The sequence below is a fragment of the Homarus americanus genome, unplaced genomic scaffold (assembly GCF_018991925.1).
Source record: "Homarus americanus isolate GMGI-L3 unplaced genomic scaffold, GMGI_Hamer_2.0 scaffold25013, whole genome shotgun sequence".
Classification (NCBI taxonomy): Eukaryota; Metazoa; Arthropoda; class Malacostraca; order Decapoda; family Nephropidae; genus Homarus; species Homarus americanus.
This window is the reverse complement of record NW_024722158.1, coordinates 1,334,524-1,353,138: the sequence shown is the minus strand read 5'-3', so window position 1 is coordinate 1,353,138 and position 18,615 is coordinate 1,334,524. Positions and strand designations below refer to the sequence as shown.

Here is an 18,615-nt window from a genome sequence, read left to right as displayed (position 1 = left end):
TGAAACTTTACCTAGCATTAGTGAGGCCACACATGGATTATGCGGTTCAATTCTGGTGTCCTTATTATAGAATGGACATATATTCTTTGGAGAGAGTACAAAGAAGAATGACAAAAATGATCCATAATATTAGAAACCTTCCATATGAAGAAAGACTGAAAAGCTTAGGCTTGCATTCATTAGAGAGGCGTAGAGTTAGGGGAGATATGATAGAGGTGTTCAAGTGGGTAAGTGGGATTAACAAGGGTAAAATGGAAGATGTTCTGAAGCTCAGTAATAACGAAATAACTAGAACAAATGGCTTTAAATTAGATAAATTCCAATTCAGAAAGGATATAGGCAAGCACTGGTTTGGTAATAGAGTTGTGGATATGTGGAATAGGCTACCGAGTGCTATAGTAGGATCGGGGACGCTAGGGAGCTTCAAGACGAAGTTGGATAGGCACATGGAAGTGCTGGGATGGGTGTGAAAGGGATCTGCCCTGTATGGGCCAGTCGGCCTCCTGCAGTATCCCACTTTCTTATGTTCTTATGTTCTTATGTTCTAAAGTGAATACAAAACACACCAAAAAACATATAAACCTAACCTTTTTGGGGATGACCTAACCTACCCTAATCTATCCTAACCTGACCCATGGGAACACATTTATGAAGGGAAGATTAATGGAATTAAATAGAGAAGATCTGGCATGCATTACCTCCGTGATTATACGTTACCCAAGAAATGTGATAAAATAAAATTACCTTAAAATCAGAAGTCCTTTACGAATATGATAATAGATTTGGGGTAGGAATGTTGTGTGAACTACATACCAATCTTTCAGTGATGCCGAGGTGGAATTCTTCAGATCTAAATACAGTAGAGCCTTTCATAAATTATTTCACCAAAATTCCTAAATGCTGTGTCTACTTACATGGTTGCCTCACTTTTAGAAGAAGCATCGTCGGTCTGTAGCTCATCACTGGACAACAAAGTCTCTTTTTGTATGCATTTCTTCTTCTGATATCTTGTTACACTGGATCTCTCCATGACTTCCTTCATTCTTGCTGTGTGCGGTGTGTACTTCAACCCCAGCTCCTTATGTAGGCCCCCTTCTGTATAGCCCATATTCCACTCAAGACAGGTCAGTGCTGTTGCAAATTGCAACATTTCTAATCTCCTGTATCTTTCTCTTCCACATCTGTGCCAAACCCAACCAAGGAGAGTCTTATTGCTAGTCAGTGTATTTACTAAGCGACAATGGATTAGATAATCATCATCGGCGAGCCTCCCATAGATATGAGTTATTTTGTCCTTAATTTCATCAGTAAGGTCAAAGAAGTTAGTGAACATGTTTGCCTCTCTATGTGGTGGTGGGGTCTGATTCCTTGCACGCGCCTTCTGCCAAAAACACAGTGAGTCTGGGCCTTGCGGGCAAAACTGGTGTCGATCAGGTGTGTCATCTACGGCCGTGCAGTGAAAGTATGAGGAAAAAATGGCTCTCTTCATATCTTTTCGTGATTTTCCTAAGTTTTGTCTCACCGACATTTCACAATGGGACTGAATATTCCCAATAACTTCTTTAGTCAGCTCTGGGCATTTCATTTTAATCATTTCATCCCTTACCTTATACAGAGCTGCACCCAGTTCCTTCCTCAAATGACTTACACTCTCCTCTTTGACAACAGCATGTTTAGCACCATACGGGCCCTGTCCATTGTTCATTTGCATTATTTTGTCACAAGCGTTAGAGTCTCTTTCTGTGATAAACACAACATACCTAACTTGGTATCTCTCTACAGATCTTGAACACATCCTCTGGACAACTGCTTCTTCCCTACCGTCACTATCACCCTTGTAATTCATATTGCAGTTACGTTCATGACTCCTCTTCCATTCATCATAGCTTCCCTGCACCTCGTCTTCTTTCTTCTCTTTACACTCGTGGCAGTAACTTGACACAAATTCCCAGTCCAACACAATACCAGTGTAAAGTTCAATAACAACGCCCACGCCATAGTATCTCTCAGGTCCCTGATCAAGCCAAGCACTTTCATAACTCACATCAATGTTTAAAATACCATCAGTATCTGGATGTCGACCTATCTCTCCATATATCATCTGAACAGCACTTCTAGCTTTAAGGAACATAACATCACACTTCTTGAGTAAGGCATTATGAATATACCTTAAATGTTTGAGCCATGACTTGTATGACAGACCTCTTATTTTCATACTCTCAGCTGCATCAAAGAATTCTCTATAACTAACGTCACGACTTGCCAATGTTAATACTAAACTTAGATTATTTTCATATATGTCTTTTTCCTTTTCAGTTTTGTTCACATTCATTAATTTGGGTTTTATTTCAAGCACAATCTTGTTACAATCCACACATGTCACTGACACCACCGTATCAACACACACGGGTTTCACTAAAACCTTCACACTACCGTTACAATCATCACATTTGAGCATACCTAATGTACTCTCAAGGACTTCAGCATCCAACAACACGTTTGCTTTACGTGTAATCATTTCTGTACCAGCCTCCTGTACTTCCAGTACAGTTTTCCTCCGGGCAACACCATGTAACTGGTACGCCTCTCTCTCACCAGTTACGTCAGCCTGTTTCTTAATGGCTTCATGTGCAGCTACTTTAGCCTTCCTACGAGCGGTAATACCATCCATGTTGACACGTTCCCAAAGACTGTTCTCTACTGTGAACTTCAGGTGAGGGTGATAGAGGTGGCGGGAGACTGGACACTACCGTACGCCTCATAATAACATGTAGTCATCGTACCGGAACTTCAAAATTATTACTTTTTCTGAAACTGTCATACGTTATAGTACAAATATTATATAAATGTCTTCGCACTAAAATTTTACATATTTTATAGTAGATTTGCTGTTCAGATTTTACAAGGTAAATTTGAACTAATGGACAAGGTTGTAAATAACTTAAAGTGAATACAAATTGGTAAGCAAGATGGTAAGGCACCACTGTGCAACAGAGACTTTAAATTTTATTTTGTTTGTGTGCTTTCTCATGGACTGAAACTGTGCCTACAATACACCATTCACAGGGAGATACAGTGTACACAGTGATAGTGTAGTGGATTCCTCCCCTACAAACGCTGTTTGTCGCTGAGTAGCTGACCCCGCGAATTCCCCAGTGTATGCCTCGTGGTCTGGGTCAACCAGCGCCGCCATACTTGACGGAGGTCAACTATTAAGCCACGCCTACCACCGCTATATAAGACCTGACCTCGTGGTGACCTGCCTCGGGACTGCTGGACCCGGAGCTGTGAAGACTTGCCTCTTCTGCTGCATGTTTGAGCAGTCTGCAACTTCGTTGTGATAGGACACTCAATCCTAGTGATTGTACTTAATCAACATAGCGACGGTGCAATTACCATCACAGATTGTACAAAACATAACATATATTTGGGCTCCCACCCGTGGGTCTCCGTCCTGGATTGGCCAATCAGCGGTGCCCCACGGTGACGTGATCAGGGTTGCCAACTCGGGTCTTCACATGTCGCTAGGCTGGTACCTAAAAGTAGCTAAATGGCGCTAAATCTTCCATGGAAAGTCGCTAGCTATTATTCCCCCCCTTCAGTATAAATAAAATGCATTATGTAAAAATAAAAATATTATTTTTTTTAAAGTTTAATGTGCACACTTACCTATTATTCAATAGTAATTGCATCCCAGACCTCTTGGTAGTGTGAACAACTGTAGAGCTGGAAGCATGTGAAGTGCTTGGTTCAGGTTCTCTTGTAACTGTATGCCTCCACAGTCCCTATCTTTCTTAAAATATCACTAGGAAGTTCACAACAGGTGTTCTGTCTTTTTAACCCATACTTTATTGTAAGAATTGCCTTTAATGTCGATAGTTTCATTTTGTTGCGCAATTTTGATTTCACAAAGTTCATATTACTAAATGTGCGCTCTACATCTGCGTTTGAATGCGGAAGAGATAAGGCAGCGAGTGCTTCAGCCAGATCATGGTAAGGGTTTTCACCTGTCGCATCTCTGTAATTTGCCACTTCTGACCACAATTTTAGGGTGTTAGATGTTTCTGTCCAGATTGTGTGATGCAGTTTTTTCCACTGGAAATCAATCTTGGTAAGGGTGCTGGAATCTTCTGTAAATAAGTGTGCCAAACCAAGTATATCTGATTTAATAGGCTTCAAGCATTCATCGGCACTCAGAAAAGATATAGACTGCAGCACACGAATGTTGTCAGGTAAGCGTTGACCAAGTTGTTTTATGAGTTCAACCCGTTCAAATGTATTGTCCCTGTAACCCCGTTGCTATATATTATGGCTCGAAATTAGGAAAACTGAGTTTTCATGGACAGTCCAAAAGTATCCAGAAAGTCGTTAGATTTCTGTGGGTATCTCTAGAGTCGCGACAAGTCGCAAATCGCTCTAAAATGTCGCTAGAAAAAAACAAAAAGCTCTATCTAGCTACAAAGTCGCTAAGTTGGCAACTCTGGCTCGTTTACTGCGGTGCTCTGATTGGCTAACCGAACGTGGCGTGGTAGGGAGACTGTCTCTAGTCTCTAAGTCCTCTTCTTTCCTTTTTTCATCCCCCTCATGCACTCCGTTCCTTGAACGGGAGGCGGGACTCAGCGATACGGTCGATCCGGCAAGGGAACCTGTGATAGTGCAGGGCACCCCTTGTCCGGGGGTCACCGGTAGGTGGCAACTTTTTTAGACATAACTATAGCCACAGGTAACCTGGGTGCAGAACCCTACGAGCCCGACGCCCGTCCAAGAGGGGGGGGCGGGGTCACTGCTCCCAGGCAGGAGCCCTGTGTTATAGGTAGGATTAGAATGTAAACAAGGAAGATGACTACAAGCATTAGGATAAAACATAGAGATAAGGGACACTCTATTGGAAGAGGAAAAGGCAGAAATCACTTACAACAAATTGCAAGTCCCACTAACAAGAATATTCAGCACCAACGAAGGTTTCAAAGTAATCTGTAAAGATGACTTTGACTCAGACAAAATCCTCTCAAAAGAAGCCAGAGATGTATTTTACAATGAAGGCCTTGTTGTTGTCATGCCACCAGAGCAAAAAGCAAAAAGATCAGTTTTCGTTCGTCAAGTCGACCAAGAGATCGGGAGGAAGACATCTGAAGACCTGAAAGATGAACTGGAACGCCAAAACAGGTGGATGAAGATCGAAGAAGTCATCAAGATAAAAGACTACACTCATGTATTCAAGATTACCTTTGAAGAAGTTTCAATGGCAGAAAAAGTTTTACAACAGGGCTTTCTAATATTTAACATGTCAGTAACACCTCATCAAATAAAGAAGGAAACATTCATCAGTCTGCAAACTTGCTTTTCCTGTTACAAATCTGAAGAACACACTGTAAGAGAAACGGGAATGCATATATAGGACACAGGACGTTAGCAATGGCATGCCCAATAAAAAAACACATGATAAAGTACAAGGAACAAGAAACAAGGAAAAAGGAACAAGATAAGAAGGATACGACATACGTCGAAATAGCAAAGAGAGCGGTCCAAGAGGCTCATAGACCAGAATCCACCATATTAAACCTAAGTGAACCAATACATGATAAGGTAATGATTAGTATGATCCATGCACATCTGCACAATATCATTGCACCCGGATCATACAATGAGGAGTTAAGGAAAATGTTTAAATTGAATAACCTACCAGAGATGATATTCCCAGAGAATCCAGAATCCGAAAAACTATTTCAGGCAACATACTCAAGCGAACTGAGAGAAAGACCACAGCTAGACAAACAAAGGTTTGAGCAAGGAGCAACAGCTGATACACAAGGAACACAAGCGACTGATAGAGATCCCAGACAAATGACTAGAAGTGACAAAGAGAAGATAGAAGTAACAAAAGAACATACATAAGAACATAAGAAAATAAGGAGTCTGCAATAGGCCGGTTGGCCTGTGCATGGCAGCTCCTGTCGAGAGTTACTACCACTCTCTATCATCCATGAATCTATCTAGCCTCCCTTTGAAACTTTCCAGAGTTCCCGCACTTACTACAAAGTTGCTAAGCTTGTTCCACTCGTCCACCACCCTATTTGTGAACTAGTTCCTTCCTATCTCCCTCCTAAACCTAAACTTATCCAACTTGAATCCGTTGATCCGAGTCCTATCCTGCTCGGATATTATAAGAACTTTATCTATATCCCCTTTATTGATTCCTTTCACCCAGTTAAATACCTCTATCATATCTTCCCGCACTCTTCGTCTCTCCAGGGAATGCAAATTAAGTTTCTTTAACCTATCCTGATATCAAGAAAAACCCCTAAGTGAAGATTACGTCTGGACACTAATCACTACGGACAAACTAAAGATTACGACCAATGACTTTAAAATAGTAGACCCGTCAGAGTTTAGAAGAGTCAGAAGCGGGAAACAGGATGATAGGTCTCCACTCCAACTGCCACAATCCAAGTATAAGAAATAATGGACAATAGACAAACAGTAAGAACTTTAAGAATAATACAACACAACGTAAGAAACTGGAAGACCGAGAGAATTAACCTAAGTAATATATATCAAGAAATTGACCCTGACATTATACTAATAAACAGTCACGGTGAGACAGACAACAACAACATAAAACTCTTTAACTATTATGTAAACCAAAGAAATAAATCGGGCGAGAAAAATGACGGAGAAGCGATAGCGGTTAAAAGAAACTTAAAATTTAAACTAATTGATGACTTCCAGGATGAATTTCTAGCAATAAAAATAAATACAACTCAAGGAGACGTAATTATTGCTACTACTTATCTCCCACCGAGACGACCCTACTTACCTATAGAAGACCTATTAAAATTGGCTAACAATAGTCATCCGATGTACATCTTAGGAGACTTTAACGCCAGACACAGGATTTTCGACAATACAAATAATAACGCCGTGGGAAACGCCCTTAATCAATTAATAAACCTAGGGAAAATCAATCATCTAGGTCCTAACTTTCCAACCTGGAGAAATCACAATACACAATCGACACCAGACAAAATTTTTACCAACAACAAAGCCTTTTTCAATTACCATATAAAACAAGGACTTCTCACAGGCAGTGACCATCTGCCAATTATACTAACACTGTCAACAAGCCCCATACAGATACCAATAAAAAAAGAGACTGAAAATGAGTAAAACAGACTGGGACAGCTTCAAAGACGACTTAGGTAATCACCACTCGATTAACCTACAAGGGAAAACAACAGAGGACATAGACTCAGAAATGGACAGACTGCACTCAGCAATAAAAACATCTATAACCAAACACACTCCTACTTCACACTTTAGAACATTACCCAACAACAGACTACCAGAAGAAGTTAAATTAATCCAGACCCATTACAATGAAATAAACAGGTATATGGAAAGACACGGCAGTAACAGATGGCTATATACGACACAGACAGCACTACAGATAAAATTAAGAGACGCATGTAAGGAAGCAAACAATGAAAAATGGAATGATATTATAATGGCGGCTGACATGACTAAAGACACAAAAACATTTTGGACTTCCATAAACAAGATGATGGGGCACAACAAGCAAAAAACACCATACATTAAAGACCAAAATGGAACAAAACTGTACGAGGAAAATGAACAAGAGTCAGCATTCAAAAGGGAATGGGTGAAAGTTTTTAAAATATGAGATGAGGAAAATGAAGATTTTGATAGTGAACACGAAGAAAGGATAGAAGAAGAAATGGGAAGACAAATACATAGAATCACCCCAAGGCAATATATAGACTATAACTTATTACCTAATAATCAAATAATAACCATGGGAGATATGATGCACTGTCTGAGGAAGTTTAAGGAAAAAGCCCCCGGGCTCACAGGTATTACACGAAATATGATCATGAATCTACCTGAAAACATCTTAAAAACACTATTAAACATTTATAACGCATGCTTAATAACCGGTTACTTTCCAGACAAATTAAAATATGCTAAAATGATATTTATTCCCAAGGAGGGTAAGGACAATAAGGAAATATTAAACTACAGGCCAATATCTTTATTAGAAATTACCGGGAAACTATTGGAAAAAATTTTAAATTCAAGACTTATAACCTTTTTAACACAACATGGGAAAACTAACAATAGACAACATGGATTTATGCCCAATAGAAATACCCTAACTGCAATAGCTACAATAACGGAAATAATTGCAATAGAAAAAAGCAAAGGGAACCAGATCAATATAATTTTAAGGGACGTTTCTAAGGCTTTTGATAAAGTTTGGCATTTAGGCTTAAAATATAAAATATTAAAATTGAGACTTAACGAACACTTGCTAAGAATATTGTGTAACTATTTAGATGATAGAAGAACACAAATTCAAATTGGAAACTTTATGGGAACTATGTTTAATCTTGAGAGTGGAGTACCTCAAGGAGGATGCCTTTCTCCAACACTATACCTCAGACACACCTCAACCTACCCCCTTTAGCGAATATGTAATGTTTGCTGATGATATTACTCAAATAGTATCATACCCAGGAAAATCAACCCAATTTATGGCACTCTACACGGCAACAGCGATAAAAAATATAAATGATTTTGAGAAAAAATGGAAAATCAGAACAAATAAGAACAAATTCAAGATAATACCAATAGCCAAGATCAAAACAAGTCCAGTAGTAGTCGACCAGGAACTATACCCATACGACACTGAAGGCAGGATGCTTGGACTAAAACTAACAAAAAGAGGATATATAACATACTTAAAAGATAAAGAACGACAGGCAAGAATAAGATTATCAAAAATAGAACGCTTTAAGAACCTTAGCATTAATAACAAAAGAAAGATTTGTATAGCCCTTGTCAAATCAATTATGGACTACCCACCCATCCCATTGAACACCCTTAGTAAAACGAGCATTAAAAGGTTACAAACAGTACAAAATATAGCCCTCAGATTTATATATAACATAAAATATACAGACCACATCAATAATGAACAGCTACACAAGAGAACAAACCTCCTAGCAATCAATGTAGATATACACAACAAAGCTGTAAATATTTGGAAAAAGTGACTGAACTTAACATAGAAACATATCAAAACTGGATAAATAATATAGACAACGAAGAATTCCAAGAACACAGTTGGTTTAAATCAGCCAGGAAGAAAGTAATTGAACCATCTCCTGCCCCAATATACACATAAAACATTAATAGAGAGAATAAAAGATGAGAGTGACCTACCAGCTCCACTAAGAACCTGGCAGGCCTCTCCATACAGTGTACCTTTAGACTAACATAACTAACATTTAACTAACATCTTAGCAAAAAAAAAAAAAAAAGTGACTACCCTCCCAGTTACACAAGGACCTGGGCGGGCTCACTAACTCCAACAACAATAATAATAATAATAATAATAATAATAATAAGCAGCATTATATAAATAAACCAATATTAATACAAAGGTCTGACAACCCAAGGGAGCAGAACAAAGATAAAACACCAATAGGAAAAATGAAGCGATCTGGTTGAGCCCAGATTCTTTCTACTTCTACTGTATTTCAGTTTTACCACTTTTCCTTCAACCCCTAATAATCTTTTTTCACCTCATAACTAAAGACTCCGTACCGTACCGACCTACCTCTCTTCTTCTAGCTACAGCCGCTGCAAGCAACACCACCTCCTCCGCCGCTGCCTGGCAGCCCTCGCTCCCGCCGGCGAGCACGGCGACCCACCAGCTGTCCTTCTCTGAGCACCCTCACCAACCAGCTCTCTCTACTCAACGCTTGTAACCATGCTGCCTTCCCAGCACCAAGCTGCATTGTACATCCAATACAACATGTATACAGAGAGCACATTGTGAGTTTCCTTTCTCCATCCCATCCTGAGTGTGAACCAAACATCACGTACCCCACAAATGGTGACCCCGGAGTGATCACTCACACAGGATGGAGGAGAAATATCTCATAACCCCACAATAGCACAAAGAGTGCTAAGAGAGTGAGCTTGCCGAGCCCCAGAAGATCCTGTTTTGTAAATGCCTGGATGAACTAAAGGTCCCCAGTGAATGGAAAGTGGCTTTTGTGAGTCTTATCTTCAAGAAGGGCGATCGTCACTCTACGAACAACTATAGATCGGTGAGCCTGACCAGCATAATATGTAAAGTACTTGAGAGTATTATCAGAGATGCCGCAATGGAACATCTAATACGAAACAACCTTGTAAACTTTTATTTTTATCCTCTTCACCACTGATCGGCTTGTTAGCTGCTTCGGCGATCGGTCACGTTGTGGGGTACGGGTTGTTCCTAACTCTCACCCTATCATTTACCTTGAACACTCTTTCACTGGAACTCTTATCATGATACATTTTTTGTTGAGCTTGTTTCCTCTCTACAACTTCAAACAGACTTGGCTTAACTAAACTTAATCTTGTTCTCAACTGTCTCTTCACCATTAACTCTGCAGGAGTACATCCTGTCACACTATGTGGCGTGGTTCTGTATCCGAGTAAGAAATTTGCTAGTCTGTGTTTCATTGATTTTCCTACAGTTCCTTGAATTACCTGCTTGGAAAGTGCTTCCTTTACAATTCTAACTGATCTCTCAGCTGCACCATTAGAGGCAGGATGACAGGGTGGGGTCAGTACATGCTTTACACCGTTGAATCTCATGAAGTTTTTAAACTCTGATGATTGGAATGGAGGACCATTGTCAGAAACTACCTCTTCTGGTATTCCATGTTCGGCAAACATTAATCTTAATTCATCAATGGTGCTACCAGCATTAGTACTGTACACGTGTTTAGCATCAATCCACTTTGAATGACTATCAATTAATACAAGAAATTTGTCTGTTCCCTTATCACAGAAGTCAATGTGTACTCTTTGGAAGGGACGGGTAGGCCATTTCCATGGTTACAGGTGTGTCATTAATACACAAGTCCACATTATACCTATGTTTAACTTTCTCTTCACGACTGGTGTAAATAGTAAACACATGGGCACTCTCATCATTATCAGATCCAAAATTACTAACACTCTCATGAATACTGTTTTTCATTTCCTTCTCTCCACCTTCAACTGCATATACTCTACCTCTATCACTTCTACAGGCAGGAGCAATATGTCCAATACGTTGACAATTGTAACATTTTGAATTCTTGAACTTACACTGAAAGCTTTCATGTTTCCCTCGGCACCTCTTACATTTTAAATCAGCATGTGTTCCTTGCCAGCATGCTGTTCCGCGTACGATTCCTGACCTATAACCTGTTCACGCATTGGGAACAAATTCTCTGGTGTTTTTCTCGGCCAATTCCATGCTTGTAGCTATCTGACATGCACTTTCAAAAGTTAAGTTAGTGGTGTTCACTAACTTATTCTGTATTTTTTCATAATTCAGGCCTATTACAAACCTGTCTCTTAGAGCTCGGTTCAAGAACTGTCCAAAGTTACAGTGAATGGATAACTTCTTCAAAGCTACTATATAATTACTTACTGATTCATCTTTACCTCTATCTCTTGTGCCAAATGTGTAACTTTCAGCGATCTCAAGTGGAGCCGGATCAAAATGTTGCTTCAGAATCTTGGTAATCTGAATCAGTGAGGAGTCTTTGGGTTTGTCTGGAGTAAGCAGATTGACCAGAGTATAATAAACATTAGCTCCTACCTCTGTCAAAAAGATTGCCTTCCTTTTCTCTTCAAGGACTTTTCTCTTCGCATCCCCACCGTCGTCCATTAATTCATTTGCCAGAAAGAAGGAGTCCATTCTCTCACAATATGATGTGAAACCTTCCTTGTCTGCATCATACTCCCCCACTCACTGACGCCAGCCATGGTTGCTCTCTCCAGGTTCAGAGTAGCCTTCCCTTCAGTGGTCACTATCCTCTCTTCAAGGACTTCACCAACACTTTGAGAATCCCATCCTCGTCGCCAGTGTAGTATCTTGGGTTATTTAATGAAGAGTCACATGGTCTGTCTGGCTGGCTGTTTATTCTCTGTTCTTCGTTACAACGTGCCTAACACATTTTGTAAGAAGTAACATAATATATAATAATATACATTCAATAAATGCAGCATATAAACATACATATATATAACACCCTGCTTTTGTCCCAGCCTCCTCACATCCTGAGGGGTTGATGGAATCTTCAGAACCGCTGTACAAATATTTTGAAACAGCACCTTATAGTGTGTTTCCTTACTCACAGTTCCCTCCGCCTGGCTCTCTGGGACTCCAAAAACTATTACATTGTTCCTGGCTGGAGACGTTCCTGGTGTTCCTCCTCTCCCCTAACAGTAGGTCCGTTAATTTTCATTTCTTCGACACACTTCTTCAGAGTCCCTAGCTGTTGTAGAACCTGTACTGATCCTGCATTACTCTCCGCCCCCTCCCGTGGCCCTCCTAATATGTCAGCATAACTCCTCTTAGCAACCACCTCCATTCTATTAGCTACTTCCTCAGTCTTGGCAAGGATCTCTTTCCCAACGTGCTCCAGTTTGTCAACCAGCAGGGCTCCAGCTTCATCTATTTTCGTCCCTAGAGAACTCGTTCCCTTATGGCTTGCAATCGCTTCATTCACCTTGACTATGCAGCCAGAGCAATACCAGCAACAGCCATCATGCTTTACGGCAGTTAGTAACTTCCTAAACGTTGCATTAGTCAGGCCTGTATCCTCCATATCCGACGTCTCCTGTGATCATATCTACCTAATGGTTGTTTTTAAAGAAGAAAAGAACAGTACTTAGCTACTCTCTGTTGCCTATAGAGTTGTCGTCTGCGACTGCGTACACTGTATCTCCCTGTGAATGGTGTATTGTAGGCACAGTTTCAGTCCTTGAGAAAGCACACAAACAAAATAAAATTTAAAGTCTCTGTGGCACCTATAACACGTATAGGCTGGCAGTTGTCCTTACCAGCTCGATTGCCAATATGTATTCACTATAAGTTATTTATAGTCTCTTCTGCATTCACTGATGACAACTATGAACTGATTTAACTAAAGGCACAGTACTACACTCCCTGGTTGGCCTTTATCACAGCCGTGACCACAACACCCTAAAAAAAATAAAATAAAATAAAAGCTTTGTCATGTGGCAGTGATTGTGTGGTTATAGGCCTCGTGACCTTGGCTGTACCTCCAACTCGGTGGAAATTGAGTTTTCAAAAATACAATCGCATCTAGCATTAAAAGTCCTACATCGATTTACACTTTCACATCACTAAGACGTTCTTGATGTTCTTATGTAATCACTGTCCAAATTCCTGCCGTTCAACATCGAAGGCCCGAGTGCCGGACGCTTTGTTACAGAGACGCAACACGACCCGCCCGCCCCGTTTGGCCTTATGTTTATCTTTTTACTCTCTTCTTATTCTTCACTACTTATATGTTTGCTTCATATCTATATTTTTTATTAATCATTTCTTGTGTATATTATTTATTTTATATTCTTAGTCTTTCTCTCGATAAGTATCTATCTTATATTTCTTTGCTTATATTTTCTAAGTCAATATTATTTTCTATACGTCATTTATTCTGTCATATATATTAATGTATTTTCTGAATGTTATGTCCTTACTTTCTCTCAATTATATCCTGTTTTAGTTATATTCTACACCATGAATTATTCTGGGAAACCATGTCATTATTATTACCACACTTATTATACTTACAATGGTAACCTGCCACCACCCAGACTTTTATTAGAATATAACATATCTTAGTGAACTGTTAGGTAGTCTGCTAGCGAGCTTCTAGGCACACGAGTTACAATAGTTATTTTCTGAGAACCAATGGGTAGAAGGAATGAGCGGTGATACTTGTAGATTACTAATTCAATATTTATTAACATAAGGAGTGAACAAGATGTTAATTAAGTACACTCAGACAAGACTGGACCACTTAGGTCTTACTTTACAATTCATAAAATAGATCTTCAATTACCTATTACATCATTAAACAACTGTTGTATTATTTCTTTGACAAATAAGATGGTTATTTTACACGCTCAGATAGGACTGGACCCTAAGTCTTACTTTTACAAGTAGCAAAATATATCTTCAATTCTTGGTAACAACATTAAACAATCATTATATTACTTCATTGTCAATACAGTTGGTTCTATGACACACTTGACAATATCCCAAATTAACTTTGAACATCATGTTTGTTTTGAATGAACAACATGGTACTTTTCCTTCAGTTGATGTACTCAACTCACATAACATATTTACTGGTACCATCAATATTTATGGGTTCACTACTCAACATGGGATAACTATATTTCTGCTACTTATCACCAATCTTATACAACAATAATACTTTGGCCCATATAACTGTATGGAGTGCCCCAGGGTGTCACACTGGTGTCACCACAACAAATGAAGAGCACTGTTAGGGTCGGCGGCAGTCCGAAATACGGCGAAGGAGTTCAGGCCTAGTTCCCAGGGTGCGGTCTCACACAATTTAATAATGCCGAATTAACGACATCTTGCAAGGTAGCCAGCTGGTGTGCAGCTACCGGTCTGCCGGTGACTGTTGGGTATTCAACTAACACACACACTGTGCCTGAGATACTGATGGAGAGCGTGAGAGATGTGATAATAATAACTCGATCACAAACAATCTTTCGTCTAGCAACGACAGACAATATTTACGTTACATTAATTATTTCACTTGGTAAATGACATTTTCACTGTTACAACATGAACACTGATATTCACAAAATTCACTGAGTTAAACTGACTTAATGTGGTGGGCGGAGAATCATACACATACCTGAGATATGATGGAGCAGCGTCAGAGATGTGACGCTACTCCTTGGGCAGGAGTTTATATATGGCTAACTGGCTAATCACGCAATGACATAAATTACATTCAACTCAGTCGCTGTACATTTAACTATGAAAATCAGTGTCATGGGTCAGGTGAATTTCTTACATCTATTGTTACAATCTAATCACGGGTTGAGCTTGCCAGGAAAAGTGAAATGGGCATCAAATACACAGCTGTTAACTTATTCTCACAACATCGGCGTAATGTCAGACAAGGAGCCTCTATGGGTATACGTTGACATCTTGGAGATAATGAGTTTGACATGTTCTTTTCAGGAGATTAATGACTTTTAAAACAAGATAGCTGACAATCATTAAACCACAACATCAAATTCTCTGATATTTGGGCATCAGAAAGATCTAACTTCAGTAGCAATTGGAAACTCAGGCATCCCCCAAGAGCAAGATTCGCACATCGTCATTCTTATTGGCAAACTCAACACTCACTTATTTAACAAGTTTTACTCACAATAAATGCAGTTGAATCTTTTAAAATCACTCACAATGGATCTAAAATGTTTCATTTGTAATCATATACATCCAAGACAATATAGTATCATTGGGTTTTTACTCAATTTAAAATCTATGAAAATGGTATGAGCTTTGAAGAAATAACATAGTCTCGGAGATACATAAAATTGAGAGAAAATGGAGGGCTCAGACGTCCTGAAGCGACGCCTCAAATGAGGGACACAATACAGAAGGCATAGCTACATGTTTTATGGGCTACTGGGCGTAATATGAAGCATCTGATTTTACTTTAACTGACATGTACTACCGTAGTCATTACAAAGCTTTCCCATCTCCAAAGATTCATATTATACGGTATAGCCAATAAAACATTTACAATAATTACATATATTCAAAAGAAAATATACTGAAATCCTTGGTTATTTGTCATCAATACATACAACATCTGTGTCACAGAATTTTGACATACACAAAAATTTGCACATCAAATGGAAAAATAAACAAAATCTAGACATGAGTAATGAAATCATCAAAGTAATAATGTCATGGACACAAAAGAACATAGACGCAAACGTCAATGGTACAGAACATAGTAATAAGAAAAATAAGATTGCCTCAATTACATTTTGGTACATCTAATACACACAGAAAATTTTGGTTGCAGCGGGGTTTCAATTTAGGTAATTGATCAGATATGTATACGAGGACTTTTCTCAAGAAACTTGCAAGAGGGGCGTGGTTATCTATGCTAGGCAAGACCTTAGATCCAGTCAGGCGAGGGTACAGGGAGAGGATGTTTTTGAAGAGTTCAAGTGGTGTAAAATTGATTTAATTCAATTATTGTCGGGTGTATCTACAGATCCCCAAACTGTGGCCCACTAAATCAACGGAACTTAAGAGCCTTAATAGACAACGCGGTGATGCTCAACCCTAGCCACCTCCTTATCATGGGGGACTTTAACTACGGCGACACCGATTGGAGAAACGAGTTCACCCCAAAAGAACTTGAATAACCCTGCTACGCTTTTTGTAGAAACTCTGAGAGATAATTTTCTGTTCCAACATGTTAAAGACTCGACACATTACAGAGGGGAGCAAACGCCCAAGCCACTAGACCTCATCATAACAAACGAAGAGGGTATGGTGGCCAAACTGGAACACCGTGACCCAGTTGGCACCAGTCACCATATAGTGTTGTTATTCAGATTTAACTGTTACCTAGTTCATGGTATAACCAGGCCAAGGTGCAAATATTACAAGGGAAATTACGACGGGATGAGGGAAGAGATGAGGGGTACAAGAACGCAGACACTACGCTGAATATCATAACTAGTAAAGTGACCCATTTGATCGATAAATATATACCAAAGACCAAACCCAGTGCTTCTAGGAATACGAGGGGATCCCTACAAATGAACCATGCGGCGGTCGACAGAGTTAAGAAGAAAACCCAGAAATTCAAGACGTAGGTTGGGTCAAACGATGAGCAAGACAGGAGGATGTATGCAAGAGCCAGAAACCAAGCAAAGGCAGATAGTTTAAGGGCTGAAAAGGAGCTCCAGAGGCTGGTTGCAAGCGAGGTCAAGTCAAACCCAAAGGCGTTTTACCGCTATGCAAAGTCGAAATTAAAAACGCGAGTAGGAGTATCAAACCTGAGGCTTGAAGATGGTAGCTACGCAGATTCTGACCAGGATAAAGCTGAGGCATTGAACAGCTTCTTTTCCTCGGTGTTCACAAGAGAGGATGCGATTAACCTTCCTGCGTTTGAGGACAGACGGTTCGACACAGCACTGACCCACATTGTGTTCACAGAAGAGGGTATAAGAAATAAACTGTCCAGGCTAAAGGTCCATAAGAGTCCCGGCCCTGACATGGTGCATCCTAGAGTGCTAAGATAGTTCTGCTTTGAGCTTGCCGAACCCCTGAAGATCCTGTTCTGTAAATGCCTGGATGAACAAAAAGTCCCCAGTGATTGGAAAATGGCTTATGTGAGTCCTGTCTTCAAGATGGGCGATTTTCACTCCACGAACAACTATAGACCGGTAAGCCTGACCAGCATAGTATGTAAAAACTTGAGAGTATTATCAGAGATGCCGCGATGGAACATCTACTACGAAACAACCTTGAAAAGGATTGCCAACACGGTTTTATGCCGGGGCGCTCCTGCTTAACACAATTGCTCAAGGTATTGGATATTTGGACCCATATTCTGGAATGGGGTGGTAATATCGACGATATATACCGAGATTTTGCCAAGGCTTTCGACAGTGTACCCCAGGAAAGCCTGAAAATCATACTGGAAGGGTACAGAATTCGGGGAAATGTCCTAGCGTCGAGAGAAGACTTTCTACATGACCGCAAGCAGTGTGTGGTGATCATTTGTACCTGTCACAAGTGGAGTACCACAGGGCAGTGTATTGGGCCCGCTGTTGTTTGTTTGTTTCATAAATGACATGCCTGACGTTGTACACTCCTCCATACAAATGTTTGCCGATGACGCCAAGTTATTTCGGGAAATCAAGAACCAAGCGGACTGTGAAGAGCTGCAGAAGGACCTCTGTGGGCTCCAGGAATAGTCGAAGGAATGGCTACAGAGAGTCAATGCCACGAAGTGTAAGAGGATGCACCTGGGGCATACCAACGGTAAGGAGGCGTATCATATGTCCCAACGGGATGAAGAAACTGCACTATTTGAGACTGAATGTGAGAAGGACCTAGGTGTGTCTGTTGACAATGAGTTGAAGTTTTCGGGCCATTGCGAGAAGAAGGTAAATCAGGCAAATAAATTATTGGGTCTTATAAGAAGGTCGTTGAGATATCTAGACGGTCCGTCCCTCGTAACGACCTTCAAGAGTGAAGTGCTTCCCCATCTGGAGTACTGTAACCCCGTCTGGTCCCCGAGATATGCTAGGGACTGTCAGTTGGTTGAAAATGTTCAAAGGAGGGCCACCAGACTGGTGCCTGCACTTCGGCACTTCAGCTACCCTGAGAGATTGGATCGCCTGAACTTGCCTAGCTTATATTACAGACGGGCAAGGGGGGACCTAGATGAGGTGTATAAGCATCTCAGGGGGCACTACTCAGTCGAGTGTCCTTACTTGGAGCTGGCGGACGCTCGCCCCACAAGGGGTCACAGCTCAAGATTGAAGAAGCCGCAAGTCCAGAAAACTGTGAGGGCAAACTTTTTCGGATTGAGGGTTGTGAACTCTTGGAACAACCTACCAGAGACTGTTGTGACGGCACCGAGTGTGAGCTCTTTCAAGACAAGACTTGACCAACACTAAAGCGGGTTCAGGTACATTCAGGAGCCG

At 40.3% G+C, this 18,615-nt stretch overlaps 1 protein-coding gene across 1 annotated transcript; it reads right to left on the bottom strand.

Moving 5' to 3' along the window:
- Nucleotides 1-913: 913 nt before the first annotated feature.
- Nucleotides 914-2,784, bottom strand: LOC121862065 (the record flags this gene model as incomplete). The annotated part of the gene is given in 1 exon segment (XM_042360001.1): nucleotides 914-2,784. A coding segment is annotated over 1 exon segment (1,758 nt), but the record flags the coding sequence as incomplete, so codon positions are not given.
- Between the last annotated feature and the right edge of the window lie 15,831 nt (nucleotides 2,785-18,615).